Genomic DNA, 14,650 nt, shown 5'->3' on the forward strand with positions numbered 1-14,650 from the left:
CCGTCGGTGCTTTTAGTGTATTCTCCTAAAGTTTGGCAGAATTGTCCCCAACAAGCTTAGAAAAGTTGCCCGACAATTTGATGAACTTGAAAATTATATATTTTTCAAACTCGCTTATAGAGTTCTGTTATTCCTTTTTCCATTTGCAACAGGGGTTAATTATTGTCATTTGTTGCATTAAAGGTTATGGTATTTCGTAACTAGTGGTCCCTAACGTTTTTAATGTCATTACCTCCAAGAAAAATTCGATCGATTTCAATTCACCAATAATAATTTTAATTTCAATGCTCTTACAATACTTTTACATGTGATTAGTTCAAATACCATACCATACCATATCATCGACGAACAATTCATTCGAATCCTGTGAAAATGAACCCTTTAATGCATTTACCCATAGGTTAATAACCATCGTGCTAAACCAGGGGTGGGCAATTATTTTTAGCCGAGGGCCGCTTGAGACATTTTAAATGTTGTGGCGGGCCGGGTCAAAAATAGGATCTTAAACAAGCGAAATATGACGTCATACTCTGACGGTAAAAAACAAATAAGCTAATAAACTTGTTATTACGTCTGGAATTCTGCGAAAATATGCCGAATTTGAAAAAGGCCACAAGACGTCGCGCGAAGCGCCAAAAAAATGCCACTATATTTGTTTTAAAATGTAAACTTTAATTTAGATTTAGAGGTGGCATGACGCATTGAACACAAATAAAAAATATACATTGCTTGATAATTGGCGTTTATCAAGTTGTGGGGAGCGTTGACCCAAAGGTTAGGAATAAAATATCTAATTTTTTTTGGCCTTTTAAGATTTTAAGTTACCGATGTGTTACTTGCGTTACAATGGCCATATTGCAAATACAATATAAATCGGGAGAAACACACAACAAGGCATTAACTAAGTTAGGTTGACAAAATGTGAATCGGTATATTTCAAAGTTTAGAAAACCGTCGGTATTTCGTTCTTATTTTATAGACAGAACACTTTCGACCGAGGCGAGAAATTTAGAATAAGTTTGTTAAACTTTCGTTGGGGAGATTGCCACAGTGCATAGGACGCTATTTGTGTGTAAAGATGCCCAAAAATCGCGTGGAACATATGAGAAACACAGAACATATCAGAAAACACAGAGAAAACAGTCTAACAATATAGAGTTTGGCGGGGTCATGTACATCCGTCCCTGGAAAGAGTATTTACGATACAACCAAACATATAGAAACTCGCCCTTGTTTTTCCTATGTAGTGTAAGGAAAATAAGCCGCGAGCCGGGTTAAATTGCTTGGCGGGCCGGATCTGGCCCGCGGGCCGTATGTTGCCCAGGTCTGTGCTAAACCCCTAATTTTTTTATTTTTTGTTTTCAAGGCCCCAGTATGGAGGAAGATATTGCAGCGGAAAACGAAAGAAGTTTCGTCCATGCAATTTCCAGGTGCGATAAAAGTTGTTTGTTGCTTCTTTAAATAACCCGAAACGTCAGGGTTAAGTCTTAAAGTAGGATTCGTGGAAAAAATGCGGAAATTTGTTTAAATTTCTAAAAAGAATCTCAATTTTTAATGTGCTTTTAGAATATATTTTATCCACATTAACTGATGATGATACAAGTTTGTATCGAAATGTCTTTATCAATATAATGTCGATCAACTTGACCTTTTGGGCTTTGACATTCATTATTAACCTACATTAGAGATCCGTGCATAGTGGACCTTTAATATGTTTTGTTGAAGATGTCGTTTTTCCCTACTTTAAAGACAGGGAAAAATTAACATAGTTTGCTTTACAATTAATGTTAAGCTAATTGACGACTTTGTCAAATTCATGGGCCAGAAAAACAAACAAATCACACAATTAGCCCTGACAAATTTAATTAACTACCGTTTTATCTTACAGCGACTGCTTTATAGCCATGTGACCCGCCTGTTTACATTGTAGTAATCCTTTGCGTAAATTCGACTTGAAAATTGGTGATTTGTCGTCCTGTTATAACGACCTTTGCTTAAGCTCTTCGCCCTCGGCCAAACTAAACAATTTTGACAATATTTGAAAAACAACTTTACGCCAAAGGTGGATTGCCGTTACACATCCTGTATAGAATCGCCTGAAAATTTAGTTGTTCTTTGAATCTTTTTTTAAATATTTGCATTTAGTTCTTTTTTACAACCAAAAAAATACAATCGGGTAACGTTAGGTTTTGCTACATATTTAGGACTCCAGCCATAGGACAAAATATACTTATACCTAATAGTCGTAAGAACGACCAAAATAGAATAAAACCTAAACCCGTCCGAATAAGACTTAAATGGCCAGAATAAGGTCCATGCAAGATACAACCTTTCACATAACCCTAAACCTGCAATTTAGGCCAGACATCCCTGAAGCTTCATGTTGGACATATTGACTTCCCGAAACACAAGGCCCTATTCCGTTTAAATCTTGTTTTTCGTTCTTTTTCCTATATGCGATCCCGTTTTAACTTTTTATTTCCGCTTTATTCTCCAGGAATGTGCCGACGATAGCGACTTCCGAGCTCAGCAGTGCTCAGCGTACAACAACTGGGCTCGCCATCACAAACACCACATCAGGGGGGTGGGACTTAATGCAAGGTGGATACCGAAGTATGACGGCATACTGCTGCAGGTAAAATACCCTTTTAATTAGAGGTCTTCTTAAATAACCTGACTTAAGGGCACTCAAGCCACTGGTGGTAAAAGAGCTGACTTTGAACATACGGAAATATAGCTGATTTGTGACATAAGGAGTTACTTATTTTTACCAATTTAATGACAATTCCTTTCCTACAACATAACTTTTTTGGCAACACTTGTATCTCAAAATCCAACACATTTTGCCGAACGTCGGCACTTTGGGACGGTAGGGACTAATTAATTCTGCTTCTGCACAAAAATTTCTTCGACAATAAGGTACCCGGTTGTTTTGCCAAAACACAAAAATAGAACAGGCGTGGTAAGACGAGGGAAATGAAATAAAGCTTTATTCGTAAATATCTACTTTGTTTGACATTATTACTAAGTCTAAAACCTCCAACCATTCTGCTCCAAAAACAGAATACAAGCTTACATTTTTAATCGTAATCATTGAACTTATCCCTAAAACTAACGTTTAAAGCACACGTGTGCATAAATACCAATAAAAAAGAGATAGTTAACAAAACAATTCGTCACAGGACCGCTGCAAGTTGATATGCCAGGTTGATTCTGGTAAGAAGTACGCTGTGCATTGGTACGTGCTCAAACCACGTGTTATTAACGGAACTCCGTGCGGACCTGACACAACCGATATCTGCGTGGAGGGCGTGTGCAAGGTGAGAAAATCGAAATAAGTTTTTAAAGACGATTGTTGTTCGCCTATTGAAACTTTGTTTCTTAACTTTTTTTTTACCCAAAAAACTAGCGTTTTTAAGCGACCCAACTAAGCGTAAAGTTGAACACTGCTTAATAAAAAACGCGCCAATCTAACCGTCCGCTTATGTCGCCAGAGAGCGGGCTGCGATCACGTGCTAAACTCTCGCACCTCATTGGACGACTGCGGCATCTGCAATGGTGACAACAGCGGGTGTAGGACTGTGCAGGGAAGCTACAATGCTGGCTACACCATCGGTTATAACCAAGTGGTGGTGATCCCAGCAGGAGCTAACAACCTCGTGATCACACAGAGGTCATACAGGAACGACCCCGATGACTACAACTACTTGGGTGAGTGGCTTAGAGTTGTATTTGACATTTGTTACGCTTTGGTCAATCCCAATTTGAAACTCTACCCAATTTCACCCAACCTAAATCGGGCCTTTGTTACGTCACAGCGCTGCGCGACACCAAGGGGAACTACCTGCTGAACGGGAACCGCAGTGTTATGAAGAATAAGCACCGCATCCACCAGAGGGGTGCCACAGAGAGCAACAGCAAGCACTTGTACATGTGCGACTACACCGGAACCGACGCCATCATTGAGTCAATCAACTGCACCAGCGCTACTGGAATCGATATTGTGGTCGAGGTGAGACGAGGTGTTATAGCACAGAGTTGCAACGAAATCTTTGAATGGATTTAAATATTAAAAAGCCACATCCTTTGTTTTCCCCAAAATCGCACTGTTTTTTGTCCGAAAGTCTTTTAATTTAGTTTATATTTAGCTTAAATTATTTTACCAAAGCGTTGAAAACATATTAAATCAACGCATATTATTTGGGTTAGGGTGCGAGTAAGCGTTTGGTTGTGGATGTGTCTTTCTAGTATACTAATTTTTAAATGATAATACTTGACCCACCTAAGCACTAACACAAATAATATGGGTTGATTTAGGAAATTTTCAACGCTTTGGTAGGATTCTATACCAACGCCGAAAATAATCCATAATAAAGTCCAATGTGAAACTTGAACATTAGCTACACAAAGCTTCCACAGGCGCTTTACAAATCTTATTTCACACCCAGGTTCTGTCAGCCGGCAGCCTTATGCCCCCAAACATCAACTACCGCTACAATGTACCGGTTCGCAACCGACCCAGTTATAGATGGGACACCAACGGACCATGGAGTCAGTGTAGCCATGTTTGCAACGGAAAGACAAAGGCAAAGGTTGGTGGACAAGCTTGTTTGAAGAGACTTTCACGTTGATGTTTGTATAAGTGTTGTAACAAGATATTTTATGATGATTCGAGTCAAGGTATTTGGTCATAAGGTTCGAGTCACGCCAACAAATTTTCCAACAATGTTTTGAGTTGATACAATTTCTATAATCCGTTGCAAAGCTCTATTCATATTCAATGAATCTTTTCGTAATAAAAGCAGGGTGGAACGAGTATATAATAGACAAAATAATAAAAACTCGTTAGCATAATCAGTTTTACTCTTTCACTCCTTGATTAATTTTGCGAATCTAATTTAAATAAGGGAGACCAACCAAATTGACAACAAAATCCTACAACGGTTATACCATACTAAACACAATCCGAAGCATTTATAAATCAAACCTAATTGCTGGCTTTGCAAACCAACAAAAAACAAAAAAAAGTCTATTTTTTATGGCACTAAATGCATCATTGTTAAGTTTTATTTTTCGTTTTTGTCATAGAGTTGAATACTTCAATTTTATCCCTTTGTTACGTCACAGATCATGTGCGTGAGATCGGATGAGCAGATCGTGTCTGACCGGAAGTGCCAGCACATCACGAAACCCAACTCCGTGATACGCTCATGCAACACAAGATGCCGTCTCACGTGAGTTAAAATAAATTAATTCAAACTAAAAAAAAAATTTAACAATTTTCCAGAAACTTATTTTATTCTACTTTCCGCTAGGTGGCAGCCCAAGCCCAGCGAGTGTTCTGTTCGTTGTGGAAGTGGAACCAAGACGCTAGAGTATGAATGCACGAAGGTAAGGCTGCCTTTTAGTTTTATTAACAAAAACCTGAATTGCCCCCCAAAAAACTTAACTTATACACTTAGAAAACTGACTTAAAAGAAACCTGAACTGCCCTAAAAGTAAAAATTATACACATTCCATACTATTTTTTGACATTTTTTGAATTGAAAAGCAAACCAAAAATCTCGTAAAGTGAAAATCAAGTTTCAGATTCATTTTCAATTCGCAAATTAGCGAATAACTTTCAAATTCCCCCCTTTTCCCCTCTAAATTTTTCCAACTTGTTCTCAGGTGACAAGTGCTCCCTCCAGCGGTGAAAAGAGCGACGGCCACAAGGTGGAGGTAGTGGACCCGTCCCTGTGTTCCTCACCGGCGCCGAGCGGGAGCCAAGTGTGCCAGGGGGAGTGTCTCCCCACAGACTGGCACTACGGCGACTGGGGCCAGGTTAATGCTTTTCTTTTGTAATGACTAACACATATTTTCATAGAATTTAACTATAAAACTGTTGCTACCAGGCATAGTAATAATAATGAAAAACAGCTCTTTTGATAATTGTAATTGTTAATCAACGTTTCGGCAAACGATTGAAATCGCCTTCTTAATGGTGAATGATTATGAACGCTCGTGGTACAATATATGGAAAAACCACAAAGGAAAAAATGCCGTTTTCTCTGTCTTTCTCTCATATATATATATATATAACTGTATAGCGTATATATACTGATTTCGTAGATCACAGATGTTATTAAACACATATGTTTGTGTGTGTCTTTCATATACTGATTTCGGTAAACCATTGAGCACATTTTTAATTTTTCGAAATTTTAATTTTTATAAAAAATAGTATATCGAAGCTCATACAGAAGTAGGTACCATTTTACACGTTTCCAATATCTCTCAATTGTAAACCTTCAAAAAGCTACCTACTTCTGTATGGAGAGCACTTATTAATCGCTTAACACACATATATACAACGTTTAACCCCTATTTACCACTTTCTTTACCCAGTGTTCGATGAGTTGTGGGGGTGGAACGCAAACACGCACATCAGAGTGTCGTGATACGAAACGACGGGCTTTGGACGACTCGGAATGCCGGGAAAGTGAGCGGGTGGCTTTGAGACCTTGCAATGATCAACCGTGTCCGCAATGGACAACTTCGGCTTTCTCACCGGTGAGTTATGATTGCTTGATTGATACGTAAATATTAAAACATCACAAAGTGAGCTAATACATTTTCGATGTAAGGAATTCAATACTTGCTTTCGCGACAGGTATACAACAATTTTTTTTTTAATTTTACAGAAATATATTTTTTGCCTTAATAATAATGACCCTTATTCATCAGGCAAAATATAGATTTCTGACTAATGTGTTGAAAAAGGGGCAAAAACACTTTCTGAATGCTATAAGTATCATTAAGTATTCATTTTATTTTAATACTTTGATACATTAATTATTTTTAGCCCAATTTTTTTGACCTTAAAAAATGGCTATGAACAGAAACTCAACTTTTATTTAATATGAATTTTAATGTGTTCCTTCGATACATTTATCAATTTTTAACCCAGTTCTAACTAGGAATTCACCATATTTTCCACAGTGTGCTGTTACGTGCGGTACTGGTATACGGCAGCGTCGTGTATGGTGTAGTGCTCGTGGTCTTGTGCGACCTGACCAGCAATGTGAGAGGAACAACCGACCCCCAAGTACCACCATCTGTAGAGAGGGGCCCTGTGCAAGGTGGAGATACGAAAGATGGGGACCCGTGAGTTTATACAACTTGTTATACTTGGAATATAACGCACAGTTCAAAATACGATTGAACTCATGCGTACATTATATTCGCTTGATTGGGCCGATCGATTTTTTATTATTATCGAAAAGTCGCTGTATTTTTGCTAGGTTAGTCATGTTTTGCTGGCCTATTTTTAAATCTTATAGAAATACTAAAGTACAAATTACTGCTACAGTTATTAAGTATTGAACAGCTGCCCTTTTTTCATTGGATTTGAAATATTTTAGGCCTGTGTTAAAATTTCTACAGATCACTCACGCGAAATTGCATCTATTTTTTTATATTTTCTAACTGATTAAAAGTGGCAAAACTTTAAAGTAGCATCTAGCATGGTTTGCCGTGTTTCGATTCATATATAACAACTATTTTTCGTGCCCCCTTATAGTGTTCTGCAACCTGTGGAACGGGTACTTCTGTGCGCCACTACTACTGTGTCATGGACCTTTTCCGGAGGGTCGATGAAAGCCGGTGCGACAGCGCCCTCTTGCGGTCCGACACTCGGCCGTGTAGAGCCGCACGGGACTGCGTGGCGCCAGAGAGCACCGGGGACCACGAGCCGGCTTTGGTGGTGCGGGGATGGGCCGAACGGGAACCACTGGAATCTACGACCACGACTGTCGGTTCCTTGTCGACCAGTGAGTTGAATTTGATGCTTTTTTATTGTTTTAGGTTAAAGTAAAGAGTTGAACAGGTTTTTAATCCGTACTGATGTTAGTAGCATTGTTTCTAACGTTCCAGTGAGACAACGGGGATTGTTAGTGGTATTGTTATAGTCATAATGAAACATAATCATAGTTTATTTTACTGTGATCATCACACATCCAACAGAGCTCTTGCTTGCCTAAGGAGTAATGATAGCCTGAATCCGCTAAGCTTGTATTGAAATGTAGATAAAAGTAAAAAACATATACAAAGCAAATAAAAAACCTTAAACAATCCAAAACAAAATCCATCTTCTTACCACAGAACGCGTTGCCACGACAACGAAACCTCCACCCCCACCTCCCATAACAACAAGAACAACAACAACAACGCCCCGAGCAACCACTACTACCACCACTACCACGACGACCACTACCATGACGACCACTACCATGGCAACCACTACGTCACAAGTGGAGAGGGCCCGTCGCCTCAGGGCGCAATGGAGAACGGGGTCTTGGACCAAGGTGAGAAAACTTTTTGTGGTAGTCTTATAAATTATCCTCGTTTTTAACTGACATTAACGGAGATCGTATGCTCTAAGTAGAAAAGGTTATTAATTATGTTTTATTCGTCTTTGGCAAACTTTAATTTCATTTTACACGTCTATATAATAATCTATTCCAAATATCCTGAAGCGATTTTCAGTAAACTAAGTAATGTCTTGTATTTCGTTAACCACAGACTTCAGAGCCTTTTTTCAACATACCGATTTAACAAGGATTTTTTACAAGCAGAATTACTAACTTGTACGATACGAATATCAGCACTTTTGTCAACTCTATAGTAATTCATTCTGTACCCGGTATTTCTCCCCTCCCCCAAAAAAATCATATTTAGTTGTTTTTTTTCATTATTTTATAACTTTGCTTCATTTCAAAAAATCGTCTCAAATGACCAAAGTTTAAACGAGATTAGGTACTCCTTTCGCGCCGAGAACTTCCATAAACAGTAAACGAGTCATTCTTGCAATCAATTTAACTTCCCTCAAAAAACAAAATCTCCCAGCCCCGATTAACTCAAAATGCAAAGCGACGTTTAACCTTGGTCACTTTGGTGTTTAAGGATGGAACCAATATCTCTCTAGTTTGTCGTTTTTGCAATCAATTTACCTTTTTTAGACTTTACCTAACTTTATTTAATCGCCTACCCACAGTGCACGGCGACATGTGGACCTGGTCACCGCAAGCGATTCGTCAGTTGTCGGGTCAATGGGGGTCACGAGGAGGGCGACACTCAACTTTGCGCGGCGCTAGAGAGCAGACCACGTGATCGGGAGGCGTGCCGGGGAAGCACCTGCTACGGGGTGTGGAGGGTTGGAGCCTGGGGCGAGGTAAGTCAAAGATGTGATCTGAATTCTATGTTGAAAATGAATAAAGAGTTATTCGTAACGTTCAAACTGACTTCTACTTTTGTATGGGCTTTGATATTCTTATTACGTCTTACTACAACCTCCAACCATTATTATCCAATGATTTGAATTGATTTGCGTTTTGAAAAATCATTTTAAAAAACATATGTTTTTTTTTTAAAGTATTTGAATATCTTGAAAAAGAATGTCAAAGCTAAAAAAAGGTCGATTCAATTAACATCCTCTGTTTAAAAACGTTTCTATGCATGATTACGCATTTTTTTGTATCATTATCAGTGAATGTGACTGAAACAAATCAAAACCGCATTTAGAAAAGGTTGAACAAAATTTTTATTATCCTGTATTTCTAATGATCAATAGACCTTCAAGTTATTTTATTCGCAACAAACAAAATAATTTTTTTCTGGATAATAAATACTAAGCTGTTTTTATAACCATTATAATGTTTATCATTGATGTACGCGATATATCTACAATACATATTTAAAAGTAAACAACAGTTGTCCAGCCATTTGTGACGTCACAAACTAACCTAACACCTCACGTTTCGCAGTGTTCGGAAAGCTGTGGTCGCCAGGCAACGCGTACACGTCACGTGCGTTGCGCATACCTGGGCCGTTACTATGACAACAGTGCCTACTGCCCCCGGGACCCGCGACCCCCCAAGTGGGAGAGGTGCGGTTTGGGGGAATGCCCGGCCACCAGCACGACCACGGTGCCACAAACGACCACAAAGCGAGCAACGACCACGAGTCGACCACAAACTACTGCAAGTACTTTACCACCAACTACCGCAACTACGCCGACCACCACAACTAGCACGAGAAGGATTGAAACGACCACAAGGATAATAACGGTAAGGGGTTGTCATCATTGGCCTATAAAGACACTAAAGTTGAACAAAAAAATCTCAAAATGAAAAATCAAATAAATATTCTCAAAAAAAAGGAATTCAAGGTTGCCTTTAATAAAACACCATTTTTTCCTCTCAAATTGTAAAACTATTTCTTAATTATTTCAGCTAAAAAGGTAGAAATGCAAAACAACAATCGGACATTAATGGTCATATGACGTCACGGTATAATGTCACAAAGATACAACGCTACACTCTTTCATCTGTAGTTGCACAAGGATTTAACCTGCGGTGCAGTTTAGAACGTTTTTCATTTTTTTACGAAAATGTTTTGAGACTTTCTTGTTTCGACAGACGACCACCGAGGGCGTCATTGTTGATGACGTCATCATTCACCCCCGGATGAGCATCAGTGATAACGCAATAGTTGTGCGGGGGAGGGTGAACAACGGGGAGACGGAACGCAACCGAACCGTTGTGAATCAAAGATGGCGAATCGGGAGATGGACTCAGGTAGGTGTTTGTTTGTTTTGTAAAAGGTATTAATCAATGTAAGAAAAAAAATTTAGGGTTGTTTTTGTTATTTGTTTAGTAAAAAAAAAATAATATTAGTGCTACTTTTTACCCTTCACTGTTTATTACTGTTATTGTAATTATCAATAAAGATCAACAACTGGGAAATTTGAATCTTAGAGCAATTATATAAATATAGCACACCACAGCAAAATTATTTTGTCGTCAAAATATTAGAATGTTTTTATTCAGATGATAAATACTTAAACTCAATTTTTCCCAGTGTTCGGCAACATGCGGTGGTGGAATCAAGAGGCGGCTCGTCCAGTGTCAACCTTTCCGAGCCTCGTCGCGCTCTGGGGCGCCACGTTGTGACGAGCGGAACAAACCAACTGACGTCACAACTTGTGACGCGGGGCCGTGCCCTAGGTGGCGCCATACTACGTGGGGACAGGTAAGACTTTAAACGCGTTCTATTAGGACGCAATCGCGTTTGATCTCGCATTTCTGTAATTATTTTGAACTTGAGAGCCCATAAGGCATAGAACGACGTTATTATGCTGTGTTTTCGGCGAATTTTTAAGTCATTTGCATATAAAATCGAATCTAATTAGTATGAGCCGTCTCTTAGTATTTCATTCATAGTTTTCTCAAATTTTGAAGAAATATTGCCCAGAACGAATCTCAATAAACCTAAACATGTTGAAATATCGCAGTCAGCCACCCAACCAAATCAAACAGCGACCTAATTTTATTCTTTGGTTGAGAGACACAGGTATATAACCCACACATATAATATTCTTAAAGTTTTCTCTAATTTGTAAGAAATCTTGCTCAACACAAATCTCAATAAACCTAACCATTCAAAACTACTGCAGTTAGCCACCTAATTGAGAGACACTGGTATAAAACCGACACCTCTGTATCCCACAGTGCTCACACACTTGTAATGGCGGAAGGCGCTACCGACGCGTCTATTGCGTCATGGCTGACAACAGAAGGACCTACAATCACCGCTGTGACGTCAGAAAGAGGCCGATCGAAGTGGGCGTGTGCAACTCGAGGTCATGCAGAGGTCACCACCGGTGGCGCAAGAGCGCCTGGGGCACGGTACGCTGACCTTTGACCTATTTCGTTTTTAAAAAGGGTCACGTGTCAACGGAAAGGGCGAGGTTCGCCTTGAAAGGTTCAAAGTTCGCGCGAAAATGTGTGACGTCAAAGTTCGCGCGAAATGTGTAACGTCATTGGTGGTCGTGACGTCATGATTGGTTGCGTCAACGCTAAATCTGTCCGAAAACCCTGGTTTGAGCGTTGAAACGTTTTATTAAAGACTTTTACCTTTGAATAAATGAGTTGGGAATCTCGCAATTGAAAATATGAGAGCCGATCATTTTTTTTAGCAAGTTGTCGGCTCAGAGAAATCGCGCAAAAAACTGTTTGCTGTAAATAAAAGTATTTCAATTTTGGTGTGTCTACTTTAAGCTTCGCGTTTTGAAAAAAATATCAAGGCCTATCATTTCCCAGGCACAAAAGTCGCCCTACATTTCCCGGGTTCAACTAACTAACAACTTCTACGCCAAGTGACCTCATTCCTAACAGTGACGTCATTAATTCCTTGCCCCAGTTTCCGCCAATTTTTTTTGGGACGAAAAAAGTTGCCTGATCGGTCTTTGTTTTAACGTAGTTAATTAAAAATGTGTAATTGACATTTTACTTGAGGAAATTGCTTTTTTACTTGAAAAAATAGAGGAAATATATATTTCGCTACACTGGCTTCGTCAGTTAAAAAAAATATATATGCACAGAAAAGTAATAATAAAATTAATAACAAAAAATATGATCCTGTGTTTTATTATGGTTTTTAAACTTTTGAGTTTTATTGTTAATATACGCGTCAGCGGAACAGTGATCGACAAGCAAAAAAAATGCTGCCAATGGTTTCGGATTCCATAAAGATTCGGCCTTTTATGACATTTCGTAAAATAACGAATCAATTTCTTCTTGCGCTAATATGCGAATGTATTGTTGTGAAATACCAAAACACGTGTTGTTTCTAATGGTTTGTGGCTGGTTTATCCCATTGTAAGAATCGTGTTATTAAATCGATTTAATTGGCTACAACGTGAATAACTACTATATATGGTCGAAAAGATTTTAACAGCTGCCATTTTTTCGATTCCTAACTTTTGCTGGATTTGTTTCTTCCAACACCTTGTAAACTTGGATGTTTTTTTCTTTGCTGTCCGATCTAAATTGGCGTTTTTAAAGCTTACAATAAATAGCTAAACTTTTACTTCATAAACTTGAATTTTTTTATGATCTTGGCTCTCCTTTCTCAACTGGCGATTTTAAAGCCTACAATAAATGCCTAAACTTTTACTCCAACGCATTACAAAAAGATACTTTGACGTGTTTTTCTAAACAAGTAACATTTCTAATTTAATTATTACTCGATTCAAAACAACAAAACGTTTATTTCCAGTGCTCGGTATCCTGCGGTCGCGGATTGAAGTCCCGTCGCGTGGACTGTGTGGGTCCGGATCGGCGCGTTGCGGACGAGAAGTTTTGCTCGCACTTGCAACGTCAAAAGCCCAAGGAGGTGCGGCGATGCGTGAAGCAACGAAGATGCCCAAAGTGGAGAGTGGGAAAATGGAAGAAGGTGAAAGACTGTTTTATTAAGCTTACTTTTGTTTTTAGTGTATTTTGTACTAAATTGGTAATTGGAAGTTTTAAGTCTCTGTGAGCTTTCTTTTAAGAGGACCTTTCTTTATCTTGTCACTAAAGTTGATCAAAGTTTATACATAGGTGAAAATGTCACTTCTCTTTTTATTGCAAATTATCCAAATTAAACTGTCACTGTATAACTACGTGATGAAATTGTTAAAAAAGCTTTTGAATTTTAGAATTTGTTTTTCATTTTGCACGACATTTTAAATAGATTTTTTTAAAAATATTTTTAGCAAAATAGTGTACAGTTCGCCTTTCTTATTTTTAAATGTTATTTTTTCCAATATTAAGAAAAAAGTTTCGTTTCTTCATCCAAAGCGTTGTTTTTCTTTAATTTACAATACATTTGTTCTTTACTTCCCCCTAGTGTTCAGCCAAGTGCGGTTCGGGCACGAAGCGTCGACGCGTGCAATGCAGGTACAAGCGGCGAACCGTGACCGACCAGCTGTGCGGAACGCGACCCAGTGACGTCACAGCTTGCAACGTCACTAGGTGTACGACCTACGAATGGCACGTGGCGAAATGGCAAGATGTGAGTCAATGTTGGTTGAAAGGAAGAATTAAACTAAAATTTTAGCCGCTTAAAACATAAAATGTAAACAAAATAAAAATGCTGTGCATAAGCAATTGAACAAGTACGAAATAAGTTTCATTTTGGTGAAAAAGTAACTCTTTTTTACACAAAAGTTGTAGAGGCTATAATTTGTGTTAGTATAAGATGCAATATCACAACGATAACCCCGTTTTTTTGTTTTTGTTGTTTTTTAAATTCATCTACTGTGACGTAATATACTTATAATGACGTAAAGTTCCCAAACAACTGTGTGATGGAAGTAGTGCCCTAATTATTGCCTTACGATCAAAATTTTGCAACACAATCAAAAAAACATAACGTAACACCCTTATGTGACGCAATAACCATCTCCAATTGTGACGTAGTGTTCCCGAACGTGCGGTGGCGGCATTATGACGCGTCGTGTCACGTGCCAGCGGACGTCGGACCGGCGCGTGGTGGCAAGTGACAACTGCCAGCGGGTGCTGGGTGGCAGCGTGCCAGTGACGAGTGCCACTTGCCAGCAGGGACCGTGCAGTGCAAGATGGATTGTCAGTCCTTGGACAGAGGTAGGAAAATTTGCGTTAAATATCCCAAATTGAAAGCGTTTGTTAGAGTAAAGCAGTGCTGTAAACAAGTCATTTTGAATTAAAGTCTCAGTCAAGTTATTTGTAAAACAACTATTTTATAAAGATCGCTTTTTAGTGAAAGCATATTTTTTTTTTAAAGAGCTCAACGTAGCATTTTACACAGG

The 14,650-nt window shown here is 38.8% G+C and overlaps 1 protein-coding gene across 1 annotated transcript in view; it reads left to right on the top strand.

Annotated features, from left to right (window-relative positions):
• Positions 1–14,650, top strand: part of LOC146146629 (A disintegrin and metalloproteinase with thrombospondin motifs 9-like) — a 73,349-nt gene that overhangs the window by 53,402 nt on the left and 5,297 nt on the right. Inside the window, exons 14-34 of the mRNA XM_083386930.1 lie at positions 1,367–1,430; positions 2,498–2,635; positions 3,183–3,320; positions 3,495–3,711; positions 3,819–4,012; positions 4,449–4,592; positions 5,128–5,234; positions 5,316–5,391; positions 5,671–5,823; positions 6,388–6,552; positions 6,982–7,146; positions 7,562–7,815; positions 8,195–8,345; positions 9,035–9,211; positions 9,804–10,106; positions 10,458–10,616; positions 10,900–11,070; positions 11,550–11,726; positions 13,099–13,275; positions 13,711–13,875; positions 14,283–14,465. Of these exons, the coding sequence (XP_083243056.1) occupies positions 1,367–1,430; positions 2,498–2,635; positions 3,183–3,320; positions 3,495–3,711; positions 3,819–4,012; positions 4,449–4,592; positions 5,128–5,234; positions 5,316–5,391; positions 5,671–5,823; positions 6,388–6,552; positions 6,982–7,146; positions 7,562–7,815; positions 8,195–8,345; positions 9,035–9,211; positions 9,804–10,106; positions 10,458–10,616; positions 10,900–11,070; positions 11,550–11,726; positions 13,099–13,275; positions 13,711–13,875; positions 14,283–14,465 (3,478 nt within the window). The remainder of the gene's footprint in view (positions 1–1,366; positions 1,431–2,497; positions 2,636–3,182; positions 3,321–3,494; positions 3,712–3,818; positions 4,013–4,448; positions 4,593–5,127; positions 5,235–5,315; positions 5,392–5,670; positions 5,824–6,387; positions 6,553–6,981; positions 7,147–7,561; positions 7,816–8,194; positions 8,346–9,034; positions 9,212–9,803; positions 10,107–10,457; positions 10,617–10,899; positions 11,071–11,549; positions 11,727–13,098; positions 13,276–13,710; positions 13,876–14,282; positions 14,466–14,650) is intronic.

The sequence above is a fragment of the Ascidiella aspersa genome, chromosome 4, assembly GCF_963924565.1.
Source record: "Ascidiella aspersa chromosome 4, kaAscAspe10.2, whole genome shotgun sequence".
NCBI lineage: Eukaryota > Metazoa > Chordata > Ascidiacea > Phlebobranchia > Ascidiidae > Ascidiella > Ascidiella aspersa.